Source organism: Pleurodeles waltl, chromosome 9 (assembly GCF_031143425.1).
Source record: "Pleurodeles waltl isolate 20211129_DDA chromosome 9, aPleWal1.hap1.20221129, whole genome shotgun sequence".
In the NCBI taxonomy this organism is placed as follows: Eukaryota; Metazoa; Chordata; class Amphibia; order Caudata; family Salamandridae; genus Pleurodeles; species Pleurodeles waltl.
The window spans coordinates 664,407,983-664,432,659 of NC_090448.1; the positions used below are offsets into that span (position 1 = coordinate 664,407,983).

The 24,677-nt window shown below is 44.2% G+C and overlaps 1 protein-coding gene across 2 annotated transcripts in view; it reads left to right on the top strand.

Moving 5' to 3' along the window:
* Positions 1 to 24,677, top strand: part of LOC138259840 (WD repeat-containing protein 20-like) — a 159,518-nt gene that overhangs the window by 92,645 nt on the left and 42,196 nt on the right. The window contains exon 3 of one of the 2 annotated variants that reach the window (XM_069207738.1): positions 11,418 to 15,143. In XM_069207738.1, the coding sequence (XP_069063839.1) occupies positions 11,418 to 12,737 (1,320 nt within the window). In that variant the 3' untranslated portion in view covers positions 12,738 to 15,143. Of the gene's footprint in view, positions 1 to 11,417; positions 15,144 to 24,677 lie in introns of those variants that run through there. The other variant, XM_069207739.1, reaches the window with a different exon arrangement.

Genomic DNA, 24,677 nt, shown 5'->3' on the forward strand with positions numbered 1-24,677 from the left:
GGTCCCTTTGATAAAGGACTGGAGTGTCCTTCTTCTCTACAGTTGCACACCTTAAGTGCATGTTATCTGAGCAGAAGGAGTTCCGACATGTGACCAGGCTCGTAGTGAATTGAGGAGCGAGCAAAGCAGCTGAGCGAGGCTGCAGAGCGGGCTCCCAGATTCCCCAAGTTCACTGTGCCTGTTTTTGGGGAGGCCTGCAGCTGTGTTGCTGTGCTCTTTGTGCCCAGAGGCGCTGTGTACTAGATTGCGGTCCCCAGCACCTCTGCAGCTCCATGTGTGTGGAGTGCAGAGGGAGGCTGGATACTGAAGAGGAGCCGCAGGAGGAGCTGCGACAGCTGCAGTAACAGTGGGCTTTGGCAGAGAGCAGAAACAAGCAAGCGAGAGGGGAGAGCAGGTGAAGAGATGATGGTAAGTGCATAGGCAGTAGGCAAGCTCTCTGTGAGCGGAGGCGGCCTGCGTTGGGCTGGAGCGGCTTGCTTACTTAGGCCTGCAGGTTGTACCAGCTGCTTCCTTGCTCCACTGCTCCATTGCCAGTCCCATGCACCTGCTCCATTGTTAGCATACGTTCTGGCATCCTTTCAGCTCTGTAAAGCCCACATTCAAGTTATGAGATTCGGATCGTACTACTGTGTGGTGTTCATGTTGAGTTGTGTACCATGACAATCTGGAATACCAAGGGGGTTGTTAAAGCCTCTTAGACTTGTAAGTGCCTGCGGTACCAGCTGAGCAGCAGGAAAGAAAAGAGGAGGCTTTGCCGCTTGTGATCCCCTGCCATGTGTGTCCTGCTTTTGTCTTCATTGTAGATGTTACCCACACAGTATCGTTCTTTTGGGCACTTGATGAAAAAATACTTTCTTGATTTTAAGCTCATCCCTGCCTATGGATAGTTGCTGACCCTCAAGTGGGATGCCCTAGTGTGCTTGTACCACTTCCCTGTGCACAATCGAAAGGTGTGGTGCATAATGCCCAAGGGAATGTTAGATGGCTCTACAGCTTACTCATTATTCTGGATGCACCCTGTTTATGTACTAAGAACCCCTTTTAAAACATTGTTCTAAGCCTCCTCGCTGAGCCTCCAAACTGGTTTTACGGAATCCTTGTGTTTAACCAGCCCTGTGCAAGCTCCTTACAAGCTCTGTACAAACTTTTAAATTAGATGATTAAGTAGAACTAGAGCTCACCAAATTTGTGTCACAATGACTATCTGGAGTAGATGTGCCAACGGGAAGCAGGTGATACCGAGATGCTCTCTGAGAGTGTATAATAGATTAATCATGACCCCCCCACCCTTTCAAGGGGAAAAAAGGATACCCCAGAGAGGGAGGCAGTGGTCCTACCTAAGCCTCCCCCTTCAAGAAAGCTTATAGCTGAATCCTCAGTAGCTCCTAATACCACTTCTAAGCTTATAACAGGTATCTTCCAGACAATTGGTCAGGAAGGTGACGGAGATGAGGAAAAGAAAGGTACCAACAAAAACAAAGAACAATAAAATAGAATCAGGGGACCGAGACAAACTGTTTGGATCTTGTAAATCATCTGTCGCCCAAGTGGCTGAACGAGTAGAGCCAGCTCATTGTTATTTTTGTGCTTCAAATAAGTTGAATGTAGAAGGTGAATCCCTGAACACTAATCCTGCTAAGTGCATCACTCCGGTGTGTGAAACCCAGAAGATTATCAAACCCAATGAAGCTCACAGACCCAAAGGAAGTGAATGCTTGGGTGCCAGCTCTCAATTTTCTTTGACTGCACGCTTCCAGATATGCCTATAAATATTTTCAACCTCAGGAAATCAATCAATGTAGGGGATGGTAATGCAGAAGGAGAACAGCATTGGATAGGATTGGTGAGCCAGATAAGTTCCTCACAGAGAGCAGCACAACCTCCATAGAGGGATGACAATTAGACAACTCCATCTGTCTGAACATCCCGGTCAATAATTACATGGAAAGCACCACTCTTAAGCCCGAAAAGTCCCAAAAATTCATTATTTTGGTAGCTATGAATGCCCTGCACAGGTTTGTGTCATCTATACTCGTATAACCTCTTTACTGACTTTAATAGTGTCAATAAGATAAAATATTAATGCAGTCTCCCAGGTGGATGCGGGAAGCGAAACAGGATCAAGAGGCTAAGAAGTCAGCCTTTCATAAATTGGTTGATACAAGTACAGCTAACAGTGTTAAAGTACTACTAACTAAGAACTTAAACCAAATTGAGGAAGAAGTTAGCCGCATGTGCAGTAGCCACTCCAGCATTAACAGCCCAAGGGTAATAGGTGGCATAAGCGAAAGCCTATGCAACTGAGTCCTAAAGAGGGATGAATAAAGACCCTGCATGTCATAAAGAGATGAGTGTAACCCCTGGGAGTGGTATAAGCAGTGCCAAAGGAAGTTAGAACAACTGGAATTAGGGAAAACGGGGGGAAAAGCCGAGTAACAAGATGGAGTCAAAATATCCTGTATAGTCGCTAAAATGGCTGTTTTCCGACTCTGACGTGTACAAGGACAGAACTGACTAACCGGGCTATGAGATCTGATGCAACGGAGAGCATAACTGATCAGGCATCACTTCCATCTATCCCATCCTCTAGTCAAAGGATATGAAGGGATCTGAGAGCCTCGCAACTGTACAGGAAATAGCGAAGTGTACTCAGATGACCTCTAAGAACTGCTAAAACAGCCAACACTGCCCAAGAAAAGGTTGTTGAAGCAGAAACGCCGTACTTCGAGAAGGGGTATTAAGACATCAGAAGCAGGTACCACCTAGAGCCCAGTAGTACAACGCTCTTAATTGAAGGTCCTGGTGCCATCCAGAATGAGTGCTCTCAAGCTATTTTCCCCCCCCCCCCCCCCTCCTCCCCTCCCATTGGCTAGGGGCTACTCACAGACCAAACCCACTAGCCCGTCCATTTTCAGTAACAGGAAGGGAAGTCGAAGACAAAACGGCGAGCATTGGCCCCAGTGTGGATAAGGCTGTCACAAATGATTAAAAAGTAACCACCTGCTTCGTAGAATTTATTGATCACTTTCCCGATGCAAAGTCTGTGAATCCCATAAATGGATCAAGGCCGTTAGCCCAGTCAGTACACACTTCTGTTCCAGTACTGGGACCTCAGGCGCAGCTCCATCATTGCTCCTCAGTTCACACACTCCAAGCCCCTTACCTGTGCCAGAACCCCACACCTGCTGTCTGCCAGAGCACCTCAGTTCTCGCGGTCTGCACTACTGGGATCTCGAGGTGCACCTCAGTTCTACCCAGGTGAGATCCCTTCCTTCCCTATACTCAAACCCCGCTCACAGAGAGTTCGATTACAGCAGCTCAATTCTAATATTAAGTCCCACTGCCAAGCCAATACTGGACCCAAAAGAGCAAAACACAGCTCAGCCAGTGCACTTCCTGTTAATGGGAACCACCAGAGCTCCCCCAGAAACCATCAATACTTACATTCAGTGCACATTTCTTCTCAGTACTAAGGCTCACACACGCCCTTTAGTACGCCTCGTTTCTGTGGTTCAGAGGCAATGCCACTCCCATACTGGGCCCCACTCGCAGCTTCACCAGGGCACCTCGAGGCTAGCAATCAGCATCACTGGCACGCCAATAATAGGTTCCACACACAGCTCCAATACATACCTCACTTCTGCTCTTGTGTGCCCGTTACTATTCCAGTACTGCATCCCACATATAACTCTCTCAGTGCACCTCAACCCTAACCAGCAGCGCCCTAATATTCCAATACCAAGAATTACACTGCACCCTGTTTTTCATTCCTCACCCACTGCCTTTCTGTTATTCCAGCACTACGCAGGGACACACCTGACTATACTCCCAATGCTGATTTTAAGCTCCGCAATACTGCTATATTGGGGTTCACATACAACTCTGCCAATGCACCTCCAGGTGTTCTGAGGTCCCCCCTGCTGTTCCACACTCTGGCTCCCTTATGTCCTCAAACAGAAGTCAGTTAAATTTGTTCTTAGCTGCCATCTTTATTTGGTAGGATTGTTTCACCTATCTCCTTCCGTTCTTTCCTTTACTCTGTTTTCTTTCTTCCTCACTTTTCTCTTTCCAGCTCTTAAAATCCACACGTCCAGTTTCACTCTTCCTTTCAACTTTTATTTCTACTCCTCTTTAAAAACAAAAAACAAAAAAAAGTTGCCTTTTTCAAACACGCCAAAACGTGGTTATTTCTTTCCTTGTTTTGTCCCCCCCTTTTTTTTTTTCTTCATCGGGGTTCATTCTTTCACTATTTTTTCTTTTCCCTTCAGTCTTTCTTTGTCTTCTTTATTTGCTCTTTCCTTTGACTCAGTATGCGTCCTTTGACTTTTTTTTTAATCTTCTTTTTTCCTTCCTTTCTCTGGTGTTTTTCTTTATCTGTCAATTCACGTTTTACTATAAATCCTTCTTTTTCCCCTTCTGTATGTAGAAGTCACAAGTTACTTGTCTGGACCCGAAGTGTTAAAGTGGTTTTCCCATTTTGTGTCTGTGGGAAATGTCAGTACATACATGCCCTGGTTCTTTCGCTGCTTGAGTGGTGTGTTTTTTTTCTTTGTTTTTTTTTCTCTCTCTCCCATGTTCATTTTTCTTTCTTTTCACACTTCTTTAATTATTTTTTCCTCTTTCTTTCTTTTGTTTCACTAGCATCCTTCCCTTTTATCTTTTATCGTACATGTTTGCTCTATTTCTTTTGATTGTGTTTTCGTTTTCTTTCCCTACTTTAATTTCTTTGTGGCCCATTCTCTTTCTTCCTTTTGTCTGTTGTATTCCTTTCGCTTGTCTTTTTCTGCCACATCTGCTTTCTCTCCTGAGGCATTGTTATCAATTGAGCAACAGGTGCAGTGGCATCTGGGCCCAGAGACCTACTGCCCTCACTCAACTCTAATTACTGCTGTATGTTGCTACCGAAATTGCAGTCAACCATTTTCCTTTCTTACTCCAGGGCCCATGACACCGTTTCTACGTTACTTGTCCTCTCCATCGTTACTCCGGACTCCCTCTTTTCTTTCACCATCCAATCTGCCCCAAATGGTATTTTTTTTTGTTGTTTCAAGAATTACTCTAATGCCAGAAGTTTATTTCTGATAGTTTTATATGATGATAGTATATATTTTAAGTTGGAGGAAAAAGGTAAATCGGAGTACTTTAAATGTTGGGTCACTGGAATTCTATGGCAGGAAAAGACGAAATTATTAGGCAGGGTTGACCATTTCATCTGGCAAGAAAAGTCCAGCTATGAATTTACAATGCCAATAGCTCTAACTCCAGAAAATGCGAGACCTATTGCATTGCAAATACTTGTTCAAAATTATGTAATTGAATATCTACTGGAAGAACCCTCTGACGCCCCTAGTATAGCAGGAAGAAAGGTCCCAATATTCCTTTTTGCCGATGACGCAGTCTTGCTGTCTCAGACAGAAAACGCACAGAGAGTATTAACAAGATTTGTATATTGTCCTAGGAGGTCCTTGACCATCAGTTGCATTAAGATAGAGTTTAGTGCTGAGCCTGCCTCCTTGTTTTAGGAGGATACTAAGGATAGGTTGTGAGCCCATTGAGCCTGTCAAGCAGTATGACTATCTGGGGATACGGTTCACCCAAAAACTACAATGGAAGAATCCTATACAGAAGACAACCACAGTTTTAAGTCGGACTTCTGGGCAGGTTTTAAAATGTAGGCACAAGGCTGGTGCCAGGAGTATTAGCACCATCCTCCAAATCTAGAAGCAAAAGGCTGTAGCAGCAGCACTTTATGGGGCCGAGCTTTGGCGGTATGGGATCTTACACCCACTGCAAGTGGCCGAGCTATTTTTTCTTAGAGCCTTGTTAATACTGGGCACTGGTACTCCCCTATTAGCACCAATAGTGGAAATAGCAGCCCTAAAACCAGTGTTATACTGGATTAGAGTGGAGATGAACCCAAAGGCAACAATTTATTTAAAATAATTGTAAAATGCTGATCCTGCTAATATTCATAGCAGGAATACTAGGGTTGCCTGTGTAAAACTTTCATTAAATGAATTGCACCAGGGGTCTCTCTGGTCCGACCAGTCTCCACTGTTGACCTTGTTAAGGCACGCTACTTCAGGTTCCAGTGGGAAGCAAAACTCTCCACAGTAAGACCAGGAAGTATTTTAGCAACGGACATGGCCCTGCCAGTATGTTATGATTAGATTTGATCTATCCTGAACAAAAACACAAACTATACATTAAGTTTAGATCTGGTATCTTGCTGACCAGGAATTACCTACTTAGATATTCAAGGCGCTCTACTGGTGGTGAATGTTGTGATTGTAGGTTCGGAGGGGGGGGGGATAACCTATTGCACTTTTTGCAGGTGCGCACAAAATATGACCTAGCATTCAAAAGATGGCTTCTGCCCCTGTTAGATTATATGAGATCAAATATGTTAAATCGGTATGCCCTTTCTGCCTCGGGACAGACTATGAATATGTTTTTAATTCAGTAGCTTCGTAATGATGGGCAGTCTGGCCACGCACGAGGGAACTGCCAGCTGCTTTGGGAATCTGACCAGGCTTCAGCAAGAATATATATTATTGGGGGCATTATGTTGTTCATGGTTTTTTATTTTATTTTTTTATTTTTTATTTTTACTTTATTGCACTTGCACTTTGTTGGAATGCTGGCATGTAGCCGCTGGTCACATAGGTGCTACTGCTTGCATTTTATAGATCGTTATCTCCGATATGAGACTGCTTTATATGTTTTTATGAATGTATTAATTGTTTTATTTATTATTGTATAGCTGAAACAATAATAAACTGACTGGGCAGCAAACCCCTCTTTTGTGGAGGCTGTCATAAAGTCTAAGTTCTCAGTACAAACCACTAGGCACAGTGTTGTACTCTGGCACGTTGGCATAGGCATGAGTACCCTTAATTACTCAGTGGTTAACACTCTTCCCTAATTCCGGCACGTGGCATGTGATGATTTGGCACAGCAGAAGCAGTCTAGGTGATTTTTTTTTTTTTTTAATATGAGGTCACCTAGTGCCACCCATTCGACTGGGGTTTGAACTTAGTGCATTCAATAGTTTACATTAGCTTTTCAAGACAATACAATTCTGTGCACTCTGGGTGCATGTTTGGGAGTTGTCCTCACATGTGACATTCATCTCTGAGTAGTGTTTGTCTTAATATGTGAATAATTGTTTTCGAACAAAATGGCCCTATGGACAACCTTTCTTTTGGTCTTAAGGTGTTTACTATGTAGCTTTGAGATTTCTGTATTTATGGTTGCTTTGCATGTAAAATCCCTTCGCTTTAATCCCAACAGAACTAAGAAATGCAGCGTACAAGGATTAATAATTGCCTATAACATATAAAAAGAAAGTTGTTAGTGGTCCTAGCTTTCTTAATACCGTTGTACGTATTTGGCCAAAGATATACTACGCAACCTATGTGTTGGGTATGCACTTTGTTTCCATCTTGATGGGGCCAAGAAATTAGCTACTTTGCATCTACTTTTTTATCATGGACAGGGATGTAGATGCCCTGAAGAGGCTTCTAAAGCCCCCATTAAAATGTTAACACCCTGTATCCAACAATAAAGCTCTGCAACTCTTAATGCCAACATCCAATCCAATGATGACATCCAATCCAGTGACTTCCGGAAGAAACTGAAATCCAACATGATCATGACCTCTATTCTCTGATTGTTGTTCCTGTTTATAAAGCATCCTCTGTTTTCGAACTCCTGACCCTCTGTCTAGAACAAGCGTGCTCCAAAGAAGTCACCTTCGGTATGCATTCAGGGCACCAAACACATAACAATACAACAGGTCGTTTGCTGATCGGTTGCTTCTATAAATATGTGAAAGCATTCTACCGTATATAAAGCAAATTCAGTTATGTTTTTTCGGGCGTCAGTTCATCTGGGATGTTATAACGATGGCTATGCAACATAGTCTGCAGGATTGTTGTCCCTTCAATTTCGGAGATGGTTGCACAGTATGCCCAGGAACTCTTTGAGTCGATTGTTTAGTCTTTTTTTTTTTTTTTTTTAAATGCTGGATTTGTTTCTTGTCCCTAAATTCCAGACTTCTGCTGAGAAATCAGCCCATTTCTTAGGGTTAGGCGAGAACGAAGATATGGGATTTGGAAACATTTACCTTATTGATTACTCCGGTACTCCTTAACAGCTTATTAAATGTTTGTGAGTATTAAGGTGAAATTTCATTTGTGTTTCGAGGAAGGCTTGTGGTACTCTACACTGAAAGCCTTAGGACGGGATTTAAATACTTATTTTCCCTCATAATTAAGTTAACCGAATGTAGGTTAATGGGATCACGGCTACACCCGTTTGCAGTGGTACGTCATTGTGACTGAAAGCCTGTGTTAAAAAAAAAAAAAATTAAATAAAAAAAAGTTCTACTTCCACATTTGTCATTCTTTGCGTGTGTGTGTATAAAGTATAATCTTCCTTTAGTATAAGATAGACTAGAGTCATTGTAATGTGACTAATGTGCCATGATAGTGTGTGGTTGCCACGTGCTGTCATCTTTGTCCGGCCTTTGGCTGACTTGAAAGAGAAGGTGATGATTGCACCAGTACATGTATTCAGAGTTGCTAAAAGCCTGTTGGTCTCTGTTGAATAAAATTCATTTTGTTCAAGTGTGACCTACAGTGCTTCACACACTCTGCTGTTGGACCACCGCCTATTCCTAGTTTGGGGGAAATAATGGTGATTGACAATTGGCAGTAGAGGGATCTGCGTTCAGTTCCCTGATATGTGACCAACCATGTACTTCCAATGCCTTAGCTATTCAGTGAAGAGGTTGGGAGGGGAAACTGAAACCCAGGGTAGTTTCCAGTCTGTCCAACTTGTCTTCTCAGGAAATACGGTTCTGGCCACTCACAAGTGGCAACTAAAATAAAGCACAAATAAAGTGCAGGGGCTAGGGTCACAAGTGCATCCTGGTCACTGCCTAACCCGTTCGACAGTTTGGGGGGGGGGGGGGGCGGGGAGGGGCATGGAACCACCCCACCCCATTTCACCTGGCAACATCGCCCCTGACCTTTGAAACTCTCTCTTCCCCTAGTCACAAGGATCCCTGCCTCCTACCATTTACCATCAGCTCAATATAGGCAGCACATAAAATCCTGCAGACTTGTATTCAGGCCCTGCGTGTTTGTATGATTGACGAGAGCGGCAGAAGGGACGAACCATCGGCATTCACTTAAATGTATTATTTATGAAAAATGGGGAAATCCTCAAATCCCCTTTGAATTGTATGCCCTTTTTCCTCCTTTCCATATGATATAAAAAATCATTCAGTACTGAATACAGAATGCCGGCAAGCAAAATTACTTTTACTTTCTGATGGCAATCGGCTGAAAACTGTATTTGTTGCACCATCTTCCAGTATCCTCCCCGGAATTCTGCTGAATGCATTTGTTTACTTTTCGGCGCCTAAGAAAAAATTGTCAAATCGGGCAGATCCTAGTCCTCCCTGGTCAACGTATGCTCTACCTCCTCCATGGCGAAAGATATTGATAACCATGATCCATACTTAAAAACTCATCTATATAGGTGGGAATACTCCCAAAATAAACTTAAAATAGAACTGGTATTTCCCTATTGAAAAATGTTGTTCCCTAACACCATATCAGGGAACCTGTGGTCAGTTTCTAACCTCTTAGATAATATCCTTGAAATTGAGGTTTCAGCCTCACATGTACTCGTTCAAGGTGCAAAAACACTTAAACCAACTTTCCTTGCTTCCAGGATGGCATTGTGATACCCCGGACAAACGCAGCTTTATTTTCATGACTTCCAACCCCCTAAACAATTCCATATTAATGAAGTATTCGCCATTGAGGCACAGTTGTGATGCAGTACCTTAAATTATTATTTTCCTTTGTAGAGAATATATTGTAATTAAAAAGCAAATTTGATACTTTCACCTCCGCACACATCGAATCTACTTTGAAATACCACGGGGCACAAACCACTGCATACAGCTTTTGAAAATGCACCTCAGGACCCTGAACTGAATTGCATTCTCCATGAATACATGCTCTATTTATACATCTATGCTGTTGATAAACCAGTCACAACTGTTGTCTGTTAAAGTAGAGTACCCCTAAGAAAGTGATAATTGGATGCTACTGCACTTCCTCAAAGTTAACTGCCGGAAAACCAAAATGATAGCTCACTCTCGAAGGCACCCTTTCCTGCAGTGTCCTAATATTCTTGCACGTACTGCCCAGAAAATATTACAAGCCAGCCATTTTGATTTCCTGTATACGTTCTCTCCTGGACTAGTTGACAGCGCCCTGAAAAGTGCTGAGGTCCTCGTGGATCCCTTCCGCCCTTTCGAAGTAACAAAAACCCTGCAGTTCACTATGTAAGAGCAAGTTGCACAAAATGAAGGTAATCTACAAATATCAGAATGAGCTATATCCAGACTCAAAAGGCAGGATAATGACAGGACTGCCCAAATCGTTCCAGTGAATGAATGCACCCAGGGTCTGCTTGCAAAAATACTAACATCACCCTCGAAGCAAGTTCCACCCTTAAGGGAGAACTTCAAATCAAACATCTCTTCTATCCCTTTTCATAACATACTTTCATTTTAAAGAACCATATGCAGACCACGATTTATTTTTGCTCAAGGAGCAAATTCTCACTGTAATCAACAAGCTCCTGTTAGCTGTATCCCTTCATCGACAACCCAACTGGCTTTCAGGGAAGTGACAATTTAGGGAAGTACCAAACGTACCTACATTCTCGGTCTGTTCATTTTAAGCCTGTGAGGCACACTTTCCGTTCCACCCTTAGCCAAGTGTTGTGAGATCCAGTTACCAGGTGTGTGGGCTCCTCCGACACCTCAATGTATGCAATAATTTATCTTGCATTAATAAAATTATTCCCCAGCATCTCCTTTGCACGGTTTTGAAATTCCACAGGGAATATATGTATTACTAATAAATGTAAATAGATTAATATTCTCGCTCTTTCCTCACTCTGTTGTCCTATTGGTATTAAGTTACTGTGTTCTTACTACATTCGGGTGTAATAATGCTTTGGCCACTCCCCACCTTTTTGTGATCGTTGATCTAGAGAGTTTATATTAGAGCCATATATTTCCAGAAAAGATTCTTTATATGCCAACCGGGTTACCAGCCTGTACCTACAGTTGCACGTGATCAACTTATTCTTTAGATTGTACCGACCTCTTAAATAAGTTTGTTAATAGTTGCAAGAAAATGTTGGATTATTTTTCATTTTAGGGCCTGCGCCCCCTGAATCACCTCATACAAGCACCTGAGTTGTTTAATGTATTCAGATGTCTTTAGACTTTAACAGCCTGATGCGTGTTGTTCGATATGCTTCCCTTTCGTCTTTATTAATTACTTTTTATACTTTTTTTTTTTATTTATTTATTTATTATTCAGCGGCTCATTGACAAAACAAAGCTAACTTGCGTGAAGTGGATCCCAGAATCGGAGAGCCTGTTTCTAGCCTCGCATGCCAGCGGCCACCTTTACCTCTACAATGTTGATCATCCGTGCAGCTCTGCTTCTCCACAATACACTCTCTTAAAGCAAGGAGAGGGATTTGCAGTGCACACCTGCAAAAGCAAGAATGCCCGCAACCCACTGGTAAAATGGGCCGTTGGTGAAGGGGCTCTGAACGAGTTTTCTTTTTCACCAGATGGTCGATACCTAGCCTGTGTGAGCCAGGATGGATGTCTGCGGGTCTTCCACTTCGATTCCATGGAGTTGCATGGCATGATGAAGAGCTACTTTGGAGGACTGCTCTGCGTCTGTTGGAGTCCGGATGGACGGTATGTTGTCACTGGTGGCGAGGATGATCTTGTGACTGTGTGGTCCTTTAGCGAGGGACGTGTAATTGCCCGAGGCCATGGTCACAAGTCCTGGGTCAATGCAGTGGCGTTTGATCCATACACTAGTAATGTGGAAGACTGCGATGAGCCTGAAGAATTCAGCGGAAGTGATGATGACCTAAATGATGCCACACACTTTAGCAGAGTGAGGACTAGCAGTACACTGTCTCGTCTTTCAAAGCACAGCGCAAAAAGCAGCCCATCTGTGACGTATCGATTTGGCTCTGCAGGTCAGGACACCCAGTTCTGTCTGTGGGACCTTACCGAGGATGTACTGTACCCGCACCCTCCTCTTTCCAGGGCACGCACTCTCACAAACACCTTCAGTGCTGGTATCCCACCATCAGTGAGTGGGGGCAGCAATCTGGCTAATGAAGTGACAGCCACTGTTCCACTTATTCCGCGTTCCCTGTCCCGCTCCAACAGCTTGCCACACCCCGCCGTTGCCAGCTCCAACAAGAGCCATGTGGCTGATGGTGCCATTCCATTCAGCATTGGGAGATTTGCCACACTGACCCTGCAGGATAGGAAGGACAAGAATGCAGACAAGGAGCACAAACGCTACCACAGCCTCGGCAATATTAGCAAGAGTAATGATAAGATTAACGTGGCACCGAGAAACAAGCTGGACACTACCAAAATCCTGGGTACTGGACTATGCCCGCGTATCAATGAGGTGCCACTCCTGGAGCCACTGATATGCAAGAAGATTGCCCATGAGAGACTGACTGTCCTCCTTTTCTTGGAAGATTGCATCATCACTGCATGCCAGGAGGGATCACTGTGCACTTGGGCCAGGCCGGGAAAAGCAGTGAGTAATGCTCGCTTCTCTGCATTATGTTATTTTAATACATGTTACATACTTTAAAGGGCTGTAAGGCTCCAACGTCTCCTAGGAGTGGACTCTGAATAGCAGCTTTAATTGATTTGTGGTTTGACAGAAAGCCGAAAAATTTGACTTACCTTGACTCTGAATCAATGTGATAATGTGAAGAAGGTGGAATTAGAATGTTGAATGTGAGGCCTACTGCAGTGTGTCCATAATGTTCGAGCTCAGCTACATCCAGGAAGTGCCTCGATGGATTAATATAGGTAGTTGGGCTTGGTGTGAATGTTTTTTTTATAGTATACGCAGTGGTTTCTAACCTTTTGACTTCTGTGGATCCTCAGTTAATCATTACTGTAACCCGGGGCTGAATCATTATTGGAATCTGGGAACTCCACTGATTCATCACTGGAAGCCGGGGACCCCGGCCTAAGCAATTTCAATGATTTCAGACACAAAATAATTCACAAAAAAAACTGAAACAAAGATTCATCAAGTAAACAGATGATTAAATATCTTATTTAATTCACAAAGTAATGAAAACATTTTAATGGTAAGGTTGGAGGTTTTCTCAATTCAACTGAATCCATACTTTATTCTGTTTGATACACTTGCACTGCTCCCAGTGTCCAGCTGAGAATACTAACCTTAGCATCTAGTTTCAAATTTCTTCTCATTTACAGAACTTTTTTCAAAATGTTCATTGCTACATTTTGCTTTTTTTATTTAAATATGCTTTATTAATCTGTTAATATTTAATTTTCTAAGCAGTCACAGAGCCCCCAAGTAGTCTTTGTGGGCTCCCAGGAGTCCCCGGACCATAGGTTAAGAACCAATGATATACGGGATTAACTGGAGCAGCAGGAATAGTTCACGTGTTTGCTAATTGTCTCAGTATCATTTGTACTGTGCCAGTCGTCATAATTCCCCTTCCCAGTTTATGCTGACCCTAATGTCTTCCCCCTCCTCTCTCACCCCTTCAGTTTTCTCTTTTTTTTTCTACTCTGTCAGCCTTGACCCAGGCTCTTGCTTGTTTCTACCTCCTTTAGTCCTCTCCTTTGCTATTTACTCTCTTCCCTTCCTGCCCCCACTTAAGCTCTCTTCCTTTGTCCTTCCATGCAAATATCCTCTTCCGCTCTCCCACCACTTTCCAGCTATTGCTCTGTGTATCACTTGTCTCTGGCACTCGCACCAAGTGACTGAAGTAAAAACTGCAGACAGCGATAAAAAAAAGTGTTGGTGGTTAAAATTCCTTCAAAGAGTCCCACCAACTCTTTTGTTACAAATAAATCATTTGGTAGATTTATGAAGTCTGTGACCCAAAAATAGTGTTATTCATGTGATAAATATTTTCATTACTTTGCACATTTTTTCGGTAAGTAAACCATTAGATGAATAGAAAAAACATAATGTCGCGAGGTCAGCAAATCATTCTCTTGAAGCGTTTGTACTCCTCGATCAGTTCTTCACCGCTACCAGCTTGTGGGAAACTTGGGCAGGATGCAAAGGGAGAATTTGCAAAGCAGTTCTGTGCATACTGAAAATTTTGCATCAACCCCCTTCCATTTTTCGCTGCAACTACTGTAATGGGGTGTAGCGAAAAATGTCAATTTACAGGGAGTTTCAGGAGCTCCTACCTCCTTAATTTTTGAGCGAAGAGTTCTTTTGTGAGGCATTGTGAATGTTTGCGATGGACTTCAGGCCTTCATCCCTGATTTCGCATTCACTGAATACCGTCATTCCCTTATCAAATAAGCCCTTGTCGTTTACTGGTTAAGGTGACTTTAAAAATATGTTTGCATGCAGTGATATTGGGAGAGGGTTTGGAAGGGAGTTGCAGTAGATTTCTGGGCCACTGTCTGCTCCCCCACTGCCAAACCCACACAAGCTGGAAGGTTTCACACAGGGTCGACTTCTACTTTTAGAGGTCTTTAGGAAGTCAGTTAGTAACCAGTCCAGTTTATCAATTGGAGTAAAACACTAACGAGCATACCTGTGATTAAAAGTATTGAAAATGCCAAAACTTTAAAAGGGGCTTGGAACCGCCACTCTACTTAACTGAACTTACCATTGGCTTAGTCAACATCGCGCCGATTTACCTGCTTCTGATTGGCCAGCACGCCGTCTGCACGTCGTTGTGCGTGAGATGTCGAAATTTAACCCTTTTTTAAAGTTTCGCCAGCTTGGGCCCTCTAGCAGTATAACTAGATACTGAATTTATTTAGTAATGAGCGGAAACATATATAACCATGACTAGGCAAAAACAAGGAGAACCCCCACCACTAACATTTGGCATAGTTTCTTATGCCTACGTACACTTAGTGACTAATTTGTAAATGAAGCGTTCTGGTGCCTACAACTCTCTTCTGAAACACATGGCCACTGCACATAGATGTGCGCGTTCTGAATACTAAGGCACGTTAATCCTAAAGCCATTTTAGCCCCGTTTACTCTATTTGGAGCCACTTCCTGCCTGTTCAGCTCGCTTATGCAGCTTTCTGCTTCATCGAGATGCCTTTACCAAGTTTCTAATTTTATCTCAGTAAATGCCTGATGCAGCAACCTAATTGCTAGCCCTTCAAACAAATTATTTTTTGCCCTGCACTGGCAAACACCGCCTTAAATTAAGTAGTGCTTATACGAAAAGTGTGCCTTCTCTAGATAAGATGTTCATCTACACAGCATTCTGATGCTTTTTTTGTTTTTATAACTTGAGAGCGAAGCCATAAGCCTCTCATGTGTCATAGGAGCACATAGGGTACTGCAAAAGCTTACTACCTCTAGTAGTTCAAGCAGACACAGAATTCATTTTGTAAAGAGAGCAGAAGTATATAACCATGACGAGGCAAAAACAGAAACCATGAGAACCTTCCCCCCCCCCCCCCCCCCCCCCAAAGCCATCTCTGGCCCCATTTACTCTGTTTAGAGCCAATTCCTGCTTGTTCAACTTACTAATGCAGCTCTCAGCTTCATCAAAATGCCTTTACCAGGTTTCTGTTTTTATCACAGTATATGCCTGATGCAGAAACTTAATTGCCGGCCCTTCAAACAAACTATTTTGCCATGTCCTGGCAAACACTGCCTCAAATTAAGCAGTGCTTATAAAAAAGTGTGCCTTCTGTAGATGAGATGTTACTCTATACAGTAAGTGGATGCTTTTTTTGCTTAGGAGCGAAGCCATTACCCTCTCCTTATGATTTATAGAAGCACATAGGGTACTACTAAAGCTTAGGCCCTCTAACACTACAAGCAGGAGCCACCATTTTGCTTATTTCTTTGAAAGGAGCAGTACTGGGGCATATCAGCCAACAGTGAATGTCTGGACACTGAATATGGGGTAATTTTCAAATCGGGATTGCCGTTTGGAGTCACAGAGGGAGTGCGTGTCTCACTCTCACACTCTCTTGGCCCCTGTGTTGCTGCAGCTGCTGCACCAACAGCTCTGCCTCTTGTCGAGAGCGGATAAGGTGCATGACAACAGATAGAGCCAGACTGCAAGAGAGGATATCCTTTCACAGGGACACTGTTCAGGAAAGCCACGGTTGCAGGGCCAAGATAATACATGCAGAGGCCCTCAGAAGACAGCAACACAGTAGATTTCCATCAGTGCATAACATTTATCAAATCAATAAATCGATTTGTGTGCACATAATACATTAAGATAAATGCAGCCTCCCTAATGTCTGACAGAAGGGACCTCGTGGGAAGGTAAATGGAAAAGGAGTTGTATGCAGTGTGCTGAAGTGCTGGGTGCGTGACCGTTCCAGACAAGTGGCACTGGAGACTGCCGAGAGTGGAGTGGTGCATCCACAGGGAAGCAGGCAATCTCTGAGGGTTTCTAAAGCATCTTTTAGTTTGTAAGATGCAGATTTCTTGGCTTTGTCTCTGCTTAAGTAGATCATGGAACCTTTCTAACACAAATGTGAGTTACGGAGGGAGTGACTCTCTCTCTCTCTCTCTCTCTGCTCTCTCTTCCCCTGCCGCCCTTCCCCTTCCCCCAATGAAGCATTCAATTAGGAAAAACTCTTGAGTTTCATTGTCATTTTCAGAAGAGAGCAAGTAAATTTGCCTTGCACTGATGGTATTCTCCCGGTTGTTTCCTAATCTCCAGCAGCGTTAACTTTTCATTATCCTAACATGTAAACATTTCAAACAACTTGCAAACTAATGTGTGCATACTGTGGCATTTTGTGAACTGCCTTTGTTTGTGCCTTCCCCACAACGAGTAGTGTTCTCTCACACTGCACCACGGCCTCTCACAATCTCAACTCAATTATAAATATTGCAAAAAAGGTTATAACAATGTTTTCAATTTCATGAAACGTTCATAGTTGCTTATGTTGTGACATGTTGAATTAATAAACCATTTTTAATGGTTTATCAAATTTCAAACAAACATTATTATAACCTTTTTCTAATATTTATAATCCAGTTAGATAGTAACATAGGATGCAAAACAAAAGTAAAACCTATTGGCTTTGCCAATGCTTGTTAGGTCTTACCAGAGACAACGCTTGCCTTTCGCTTGTGAGTACTTTTCTATTAGGAAAAAAATAAAGAACTGAGAGCCCGTCCCCTACTTGCCATTCTTTGACTTGTCACCCTCATTAGGTTGAGCCCAGGCAGCACGAATTAGCTGTCTGCAAGACCTGCTGTATTCAGTAAAAGGATTTTGATTCTGCCTCCTGCTTACCATAGGTTGAGTGCAGTGCTGCTCTTCTTTGGGGCCTCCTTACTGGTTCGCGCAACAGATTCATCACTTCTGTTCTTGGATGAGGAGCACTGGCCAAGTACAGTTTCATTAAGCTTTCAGTGTTTATCAGCTGTTTTGGGGGGGAGGGGGGACAATTACAATGTGTTTAAATTATTTATTTTTTTAAGCGCAGGAGAACCGATGCAGGGACTCAAACCTGGTCCCCCAGGTCAAATTTGGCAGCTCTGGATGTTACTCCACATGCTCTCTTTAAATATTGCTGATTTTAATTCTTTTGAGATTGTGGATCTGGTGGTTTTGTGTTGCTCGTTGCATCATAAACAAACCTTCCACGGCAAGCTCTGGTTTTGGGCGGCTATGTTAACTTGCTTATGTGAGGAAAGCAAGCCCGGATGCCACAGAAGTTGAGAAACCTAATCAAACCTTCCACGGCAAGCTCTGGTTTTGGAGCGCCGTGTTAATTAAACTGGGATTAAACAAAATAGTTCCTATGGTGCTTGTGCTGCAGCAGCAAAGATTTCAACATGTCACACAAATTCACCGGGAGACGAGTTGACTCAGACTTTTAATGGAAGCCACCAGCTGCTTTAAACCAGAGCGACCCTCTTTTATTTGATATGTTTAAAATGATCTTCCTCGTTTGCCACAAAAGGACACTGCTTGACAGCGTTCTGACTTGTTTTTATAGTCTCTCACTTGTGTCTTTGGCGCCTGTCTGTGCCGTCCCCACACCACCACCTGCCGTCACTTCTTGCCACGCTAAACCCCTCCATCCGTCCTGCACCTCCCGCTCCGTAGCTTGTTTCGTTTTAAGTGAGCTGCAGTGGTAGAACCTGCTTCCTCGAGGCTGTGTGCGGAAGCGTGCCAGGCATAGCACTGGTTCAGGCTGGTTTTGGGAAGCGATCGAGTGATTTTACTGTGCAAACCTGGTAGCATGTCAGGCAGCATTTGCTGTTACATTTATTATTGGGAAGATTCCCATTTCCACATGTCGAGTAAGCTTCAATGTTTCGAGACAGTTATTTTTTCACTACCAAGTCTTTTTTTGTGTATCTATCCACAGACATGTACAGTAAAGCCTAAAGTATACCGGTCCTTTCATTCCGCTCCTGTGGCCCGCCTCACACCTAGACTGCAACAGCATTAAGAACTCAAACGGTTCATGAGCACAACTAACCAATGTACTGGTGCAGTTGTGCTACGTTTCTTCACGCATGATAACGCCAATATCTTCCAGAGTAGTAACCCCCACACTTGGCCCACTCCAATTAATGTTATTCCCCATATACATTTATGAACAAATTCACAACAACAGAGTGTTTGTATTCTATTGTGGGAATACTGGGTCGCAGTTTCATTACATGCATAGACTCTTAAGACACAACCTTTGACCTCATCGCTCACTTTGTTCAGTCATAAATCAAAAATGACAAGGCCATAAATTATTACAATGTCATAAATCATTTTGAGTGCCACACATTGCTTTCGTTATTATTGTAAATGGTAGTTTGGAGACCGGTCATAAATCACAATTGATAGGTCATCCATAAATCATTTCTCTAGGATCATAACTTTGCTGCATGACATCATCTCTGCTATAAATCAATCAAGTCCTTGTCAAAATTCTGACAACTATTGTTGTTGAGGCCATCCTCCATGCTGCTTTTTGGGGTCATCCATTTTTGTTGTTTCTTTACTGTGAACGTGAGGGGAGTAGCCTCTTAGTGCTGTTAGGCTCAACTCGCTACCTTGTCTGTCCATTTTGTGCCCTGCCAACCGGTGGGTTTGGGCCGCGAGTGCCGTGCTCCGCTTACTCCCCCCATCAGCCTACTTACCCTGCCATAAGGTATCCCCAGTTAAGTAGCCTTTCTCCGGCACACCGCCCACCGGTGTGCCTCCTTCGTCCATTTGCCCTCTCAGCCCTGCGACAATGCTGCTGTTCCGGTGTGGGTGGGTGGGTTTCGCAATCTTGCGCGCTGTCCCTCGTGGCCCACCAAGTGATTTCTGTCTGGGCAGCAGAACCTTTTTAGTCCGCCTCCAAGCTGAGGGCGGGCGGTGTCTTCACATTGGAGGGTTTGAAAGTTTCCTTGCCCTTGCTGGGGCCCATGGGCCCGATGTCCTTTGGAGGCTCCTTCCTCTCCCTTGAGGGGGATGCCGGATGCCCTTTGTTGGTTTACCGCTGAGGCGGCTTTGAAACGCAATTTCCGGGTCCCCGGCAGCGGTTAATGCGCCAGCCCCTGATGCCCCCTGTGGGGGGCGGCCCTTTGCCAGAACAGTTGATGAACTTTTTGATTGGAAAGTCAAGCTTCCCGCATGTGCATCATATTTCATGTGTGAATTGTGTTCACAATATGCCACTTCGCATTTCTGTCTACCTTCCAAGAGAAGGTAGCGTTTTTGCCTCTTAACCGAAAGGTTGGTGGTTTGAGCCCTCCCAGGGACAGTGGTCTGTTTTGCTTTCGCCTCAGCCATACGTGTTAAAAACATTGTCTAAACTTTTATATGAAATTATTTGATTTGTTCATGGGTTAGAAACTGTTATTTTATTTGCCACAAAATGGCTTCACATTTGAACTTCCTAAAATTACGTTACGCTAAAATGAGGAGGAATTAATTCTGTGTCTGGGGAAAGCGAGATGATATATGAAATGAAAGCAGAACACATGGCAAAGATGGAATGCATACATGCAAATACGATTTCCACAATTGCATTGTTATATTAGTTTATACACTGTATGATTTATACGCATCCATGCCATTCAGGCGGAAGACTCCCAATACTTTGAGCCAAAATGGTTTTATTTTAGCGATCTCACGCCTGAAACTGCCTGCAATATCGGAGTCTCGAGTAGGAGCATTAAACAGGCTTCTGAGTGCTGGGTGGCCGCTGTCTCTCCCAGGCGCATGGGCTCACCTCTCCCTGCTGGCACACAAGCTCACCTCTCCCTTCAGGCATACCTCTCACCCGGCTCACCATGCCCTCACCCAGGCACACCTCTCACCGTGCATTCCCACAGTCACACTTTTCCTCCGGCATTCACACAGGTCTCTCACCCTGCACTCACCTGTGCTCACACAGACAAACCTATCTCTATGCTCTCTGTAGGAAGCTGGCTCGGTATATACTATATCAAAATGAGATAGTGTGCACAGAGTCCAGGGGTTCCCCAAGAGGCTTCACAGAGGCAATAATAGATAATACTAATACTCTATTTGTGGTAGTGTGGGCGAGCAGTTAGGCTTATCAGAGGGTAGTGTTAAGCATTTGTTGTACACACACAAGCAATAAGTGAAAACACACACTCAATGACTTAACTCCAGGCCAATAGGTTTTTATATAGAAAAATATTATTTTGTTAACTTATTTTTAGAACCACAAGAATCATTTAGCAGGTAAGTACATTAATGAAAGGTAAATAATCAACGTTACTTAAAAGAAAAAAGGTGGTTGATGCTAACGTTGCACATCTGAAACAAAACAGTCGACAGTCTTTGGATATCAGTAAGCAAGTAACAAATGGTGCAATCCTGGTAGAAAATCCAACCACCACAGGTTTTAAAGGTACACAAGACCAAAGGTGGAACACAAGGAACCATCCATGTTATGTGTTGTAGAAACAAAATGCACAGGAAAAAAAGCACAACCAAGGCACTCCAAGGTCAATAATAAGTCCATGAAATTCAAGTTGCCGGAGAAAATGTATTCTTATGTGAGCAGAAGACCGATATAATGTTCATGAAGTATAAAAGTCCATATAAGAAACAGAAAGCAGCCAACACGTGTTTCGTCCTATCGGACTTTTTCAAGGCTCAAAGACTATGGTAGAGAAAAAAATATGCTGAACAACTAGTACACTTCTGTTCGAATAGCAACAACGTGTTGTCCTATGTCCAAATTAGAAAGATTGCCGTGTGGGGGTATTAAGTGTCGTTACAACACGGCGAGTTGCCCAAAATTGTAGAGAATAAGGTTCAATAACTCCTGAGTAATCGCCCGTCCTAAATATGGAAAACCGGGAACTCCTAGGATCCGTGGTTTGTCGAGCGCATGGTAACGCTATCAATACATGTAGCGATTAATGAAAGGTACTTTGCATAGTAATGAGATTTTGAATAGATTCAATATTGTACAGTTTTCATTAAAATGGCAAAAAGGTATTTTAAAAGTGGACACTGCAATTTTCACCAGTTCCTGGGGGAGGTAAGTGTAGGAAAGTCATCTTGCCTGGCATGTTACCCCCATTTTCACTGTATGTATGTTTGTTTTTGCCTATGTGTCACTGGGATCCTGCTATGCAGGACCCCAGTGCTCATAATGTATGCCCTGTATGTGTTCCCTGTGTGGTGCCTAACTGTATCACTGAGGCTCTGCTAACCAGAACCTCCGTGTTTATGCTTTCTCTGCTTTTTAAAATTGTCACTGCAGACTAGTGACACATTTTACCAATTCTCATTGGCACACTGGAACACCCTTATAATTCCCTTGTATATGGTACTTAGGTATGCAGGGTACTGGGGTTCCAGGCGATCCCTATGGGCTGCAGCATTTCTTTTGCCAACCATAGGGAGCTCAGACAATTCTTACACAGGACTGCCACTGCAGCCTGAGTGAAATAACGTCCACGTTATTTCACATACATTTTTCACATAAGAGACATAGAGGTGACTTATAAGTTAAACCCTCACTTGGTGAAGGTTAGGTGCAAAGTTACTTAGTGTGTGGGCACCCTGGCACTAGCCAAGGTGCCCCCACATTGATCAGGGCAAATTCCCCGGACTTTGTGAATGCGGGGACACCATTACACGCGTGCACTACATATAGGTCAATACCTATATGTAGCGTCACCATGGTAACTCAGAATATGGCCATGTAACATGTCTAGGATCATGGAATTGTCACCCCAATACCATTTTGGTATTGGGGGACAATTCCATGTATCCCCGGGTCTCTATCACAGAACCCGGGTACTGCCAAACTTGCTTTCTGCTACTGCCAACTCCTCAGACAGGTTTCTGCCCCCCTGGGGCCTGGGCAGCCTGGTCCCAGGAAGGCAGAACAAAGGATTTCCTCAGAGAGGGGTGTTACACACTCTCCCTTTGGAAATAGGTGTGAAGGCTGGGGAGGAGTAGCCTCCCCCAGCCTCTGGAAATGCTTTGATGGGCACAGATGGTGCCCTCTCTGCATAAGCCAGTCTACACCTGTTCAGGGATCCCCCTGCTCTGGCACGAAACTGGACAAAGGAAAGGGGAGTGACCACACCCCTGACCAGCACCTCCCAGGGGAGGTGCCCAGAGCTCCTCCAGTGTGTCCCAGACCTCTGCCATCTTGGATACAGAGGTGTTGGGGCACTATGGACAGCTCTGAGTGGCCAGTGCCAGCAGGTGACGTCAGAGACCCCCTCTGATAGGTGCTTACCTTTTTCAGTCGCCAATCCTCCTTTTTGTGCTATTTAGGGTCTCTCCTCTGGGCTATTCCTCAGATAACGAATGCAAGAGCTTACTAGAGTTCCTCTGCACTTCCCTCTTCGACTTCTTCCAAGGATCAACCGCTGACTGCTCCAGGAAGCCTGCAAAACCACAACAAAGTAGCAAGACGACTACCAGCAACATTGTAGCGCCTCATCTTGCCGGCTTTCTTGACTGTTTCCTGGTGGTGCATGCTCTGAGGGCTGTCTACCTTCACCCTGCACTGGAAGCCAAGAAGAAATCTCCTGTGGGTCGACTGAATCTTCCCCCTGCCAACGCAGGCACCAAACGCCTGCGTCACCGGTCCTCTGGGTCCCCTCTCATCCTGACGAGCATGGTCCCTGGAACACAGGAGCTGGGTCCAAGTGTTTCCCACAGTCCAGTGGCCCTTCTGTCCAAATTTGGTGGAGGTAAGTTCTTGCCTCCCCACGCCAGACAGTAATCCTGTGTACTGCGTGATCTGCAGCTGCTTAGGCTTCTGTGCACTTTTCCAAGAATTCCTCTGTGCACAGCCTAGCCTGGGTCCCCAGCACTCTGTCCTGCATTGCCCAACTCGCTGAGTTGGACTCTGACGTTGTGGGACCCTCCTTTGTGACTGAGTCAACCACTGTCCTCAGATCTTCTAAGTGCCTGTTCCGGTACTTCTGCGGGTGCTGCCTGCTTCTGTGGGGACTCTCTGAGTTGCTGAGCGCCTCCTCTGTCTCCTCCTCCAAGGGGTGACATCCTGGTCATTCCTGGTCCCCAGCAGCACCCAAAATCCTCAACTGTGACTCTTGCAGCTAGCAAGGCTTGTTTGCGGTCTTTCTGTGTGGAAACAACTCTGCATCCTCCAGCACGCCGTGGGACATCTTCTGACCAAAAGAGACGTTCCTGGCACCTTCCGTTGTTGCAGAATCTTTGGCTTCTTCCACCCGGAGGCAGCCCTTTTGCACCTTCATCCAGGGTTTAGTTGGCTCCTGCCCCCCCCCCCCCCCCCTCCCCCTCCCCCAGACACTTGCGTGACTCTTGGACTTGGTCCCCTTTCTTTACAGGTCCTCAGGTCCAGGAATCAGTCTTCAGTGTTGTGCTGGCAGTTGTTGTTCTTGCAGAATCCCCTATCTCGACTTTACTGTCTTTCTGTGGTAGTAGGGTAACTTTACTCCTACTTTTCAGGGTCTTGGGGTTGGGTATCTTGGACACCCTTGGTGTTTTCTCACAGTCCCAGCGACCCTCTACAACCTACCATAGGCCTGGGGTCCATTCGTGATTCGCATTCCACTTTTGGAGTATATGGTTTGTGTTGCCCCCTAGGCCTATTTCTACCTATTGCATCCTATTGTGATTCTACATTGTTTGCACTACTTTTCTTACTGTTACTTACCTGATTTTGGGTTGTGTACATATAATTTGTGTATATTACTTACCTCCTAAGTGAGGGTATCCTCAGATACTTTTGGCATATTGTCACTAAAATAAAGTACCTTTATTTTTAGTAACTGATTATTGTGTTTTCTTATGATATTGTGCTATATGATATAAGTGGTATAGTAGGAACTTTGCATGTCTCCTAGTTCAGCCTAAGCTGCTGTGCTATAGCTACCTCTATCAGCCTAAGCTGCTAGAACACCTCTATTCTACTAATAAGGGATAACTGGACCTGACACAATGTAGAAGTACCACAAGGTACCCACTATAAGCCAGGCCATCCTCCTACAGTAAGTACAGTACAGTTTCAGAGGTAAGTACCACACTTACGGGTTCAGTCTCCGGGGCATAGGTAGCCCACCATTAGGGGTTCAAGGCAACCCCATACATCCAGTACC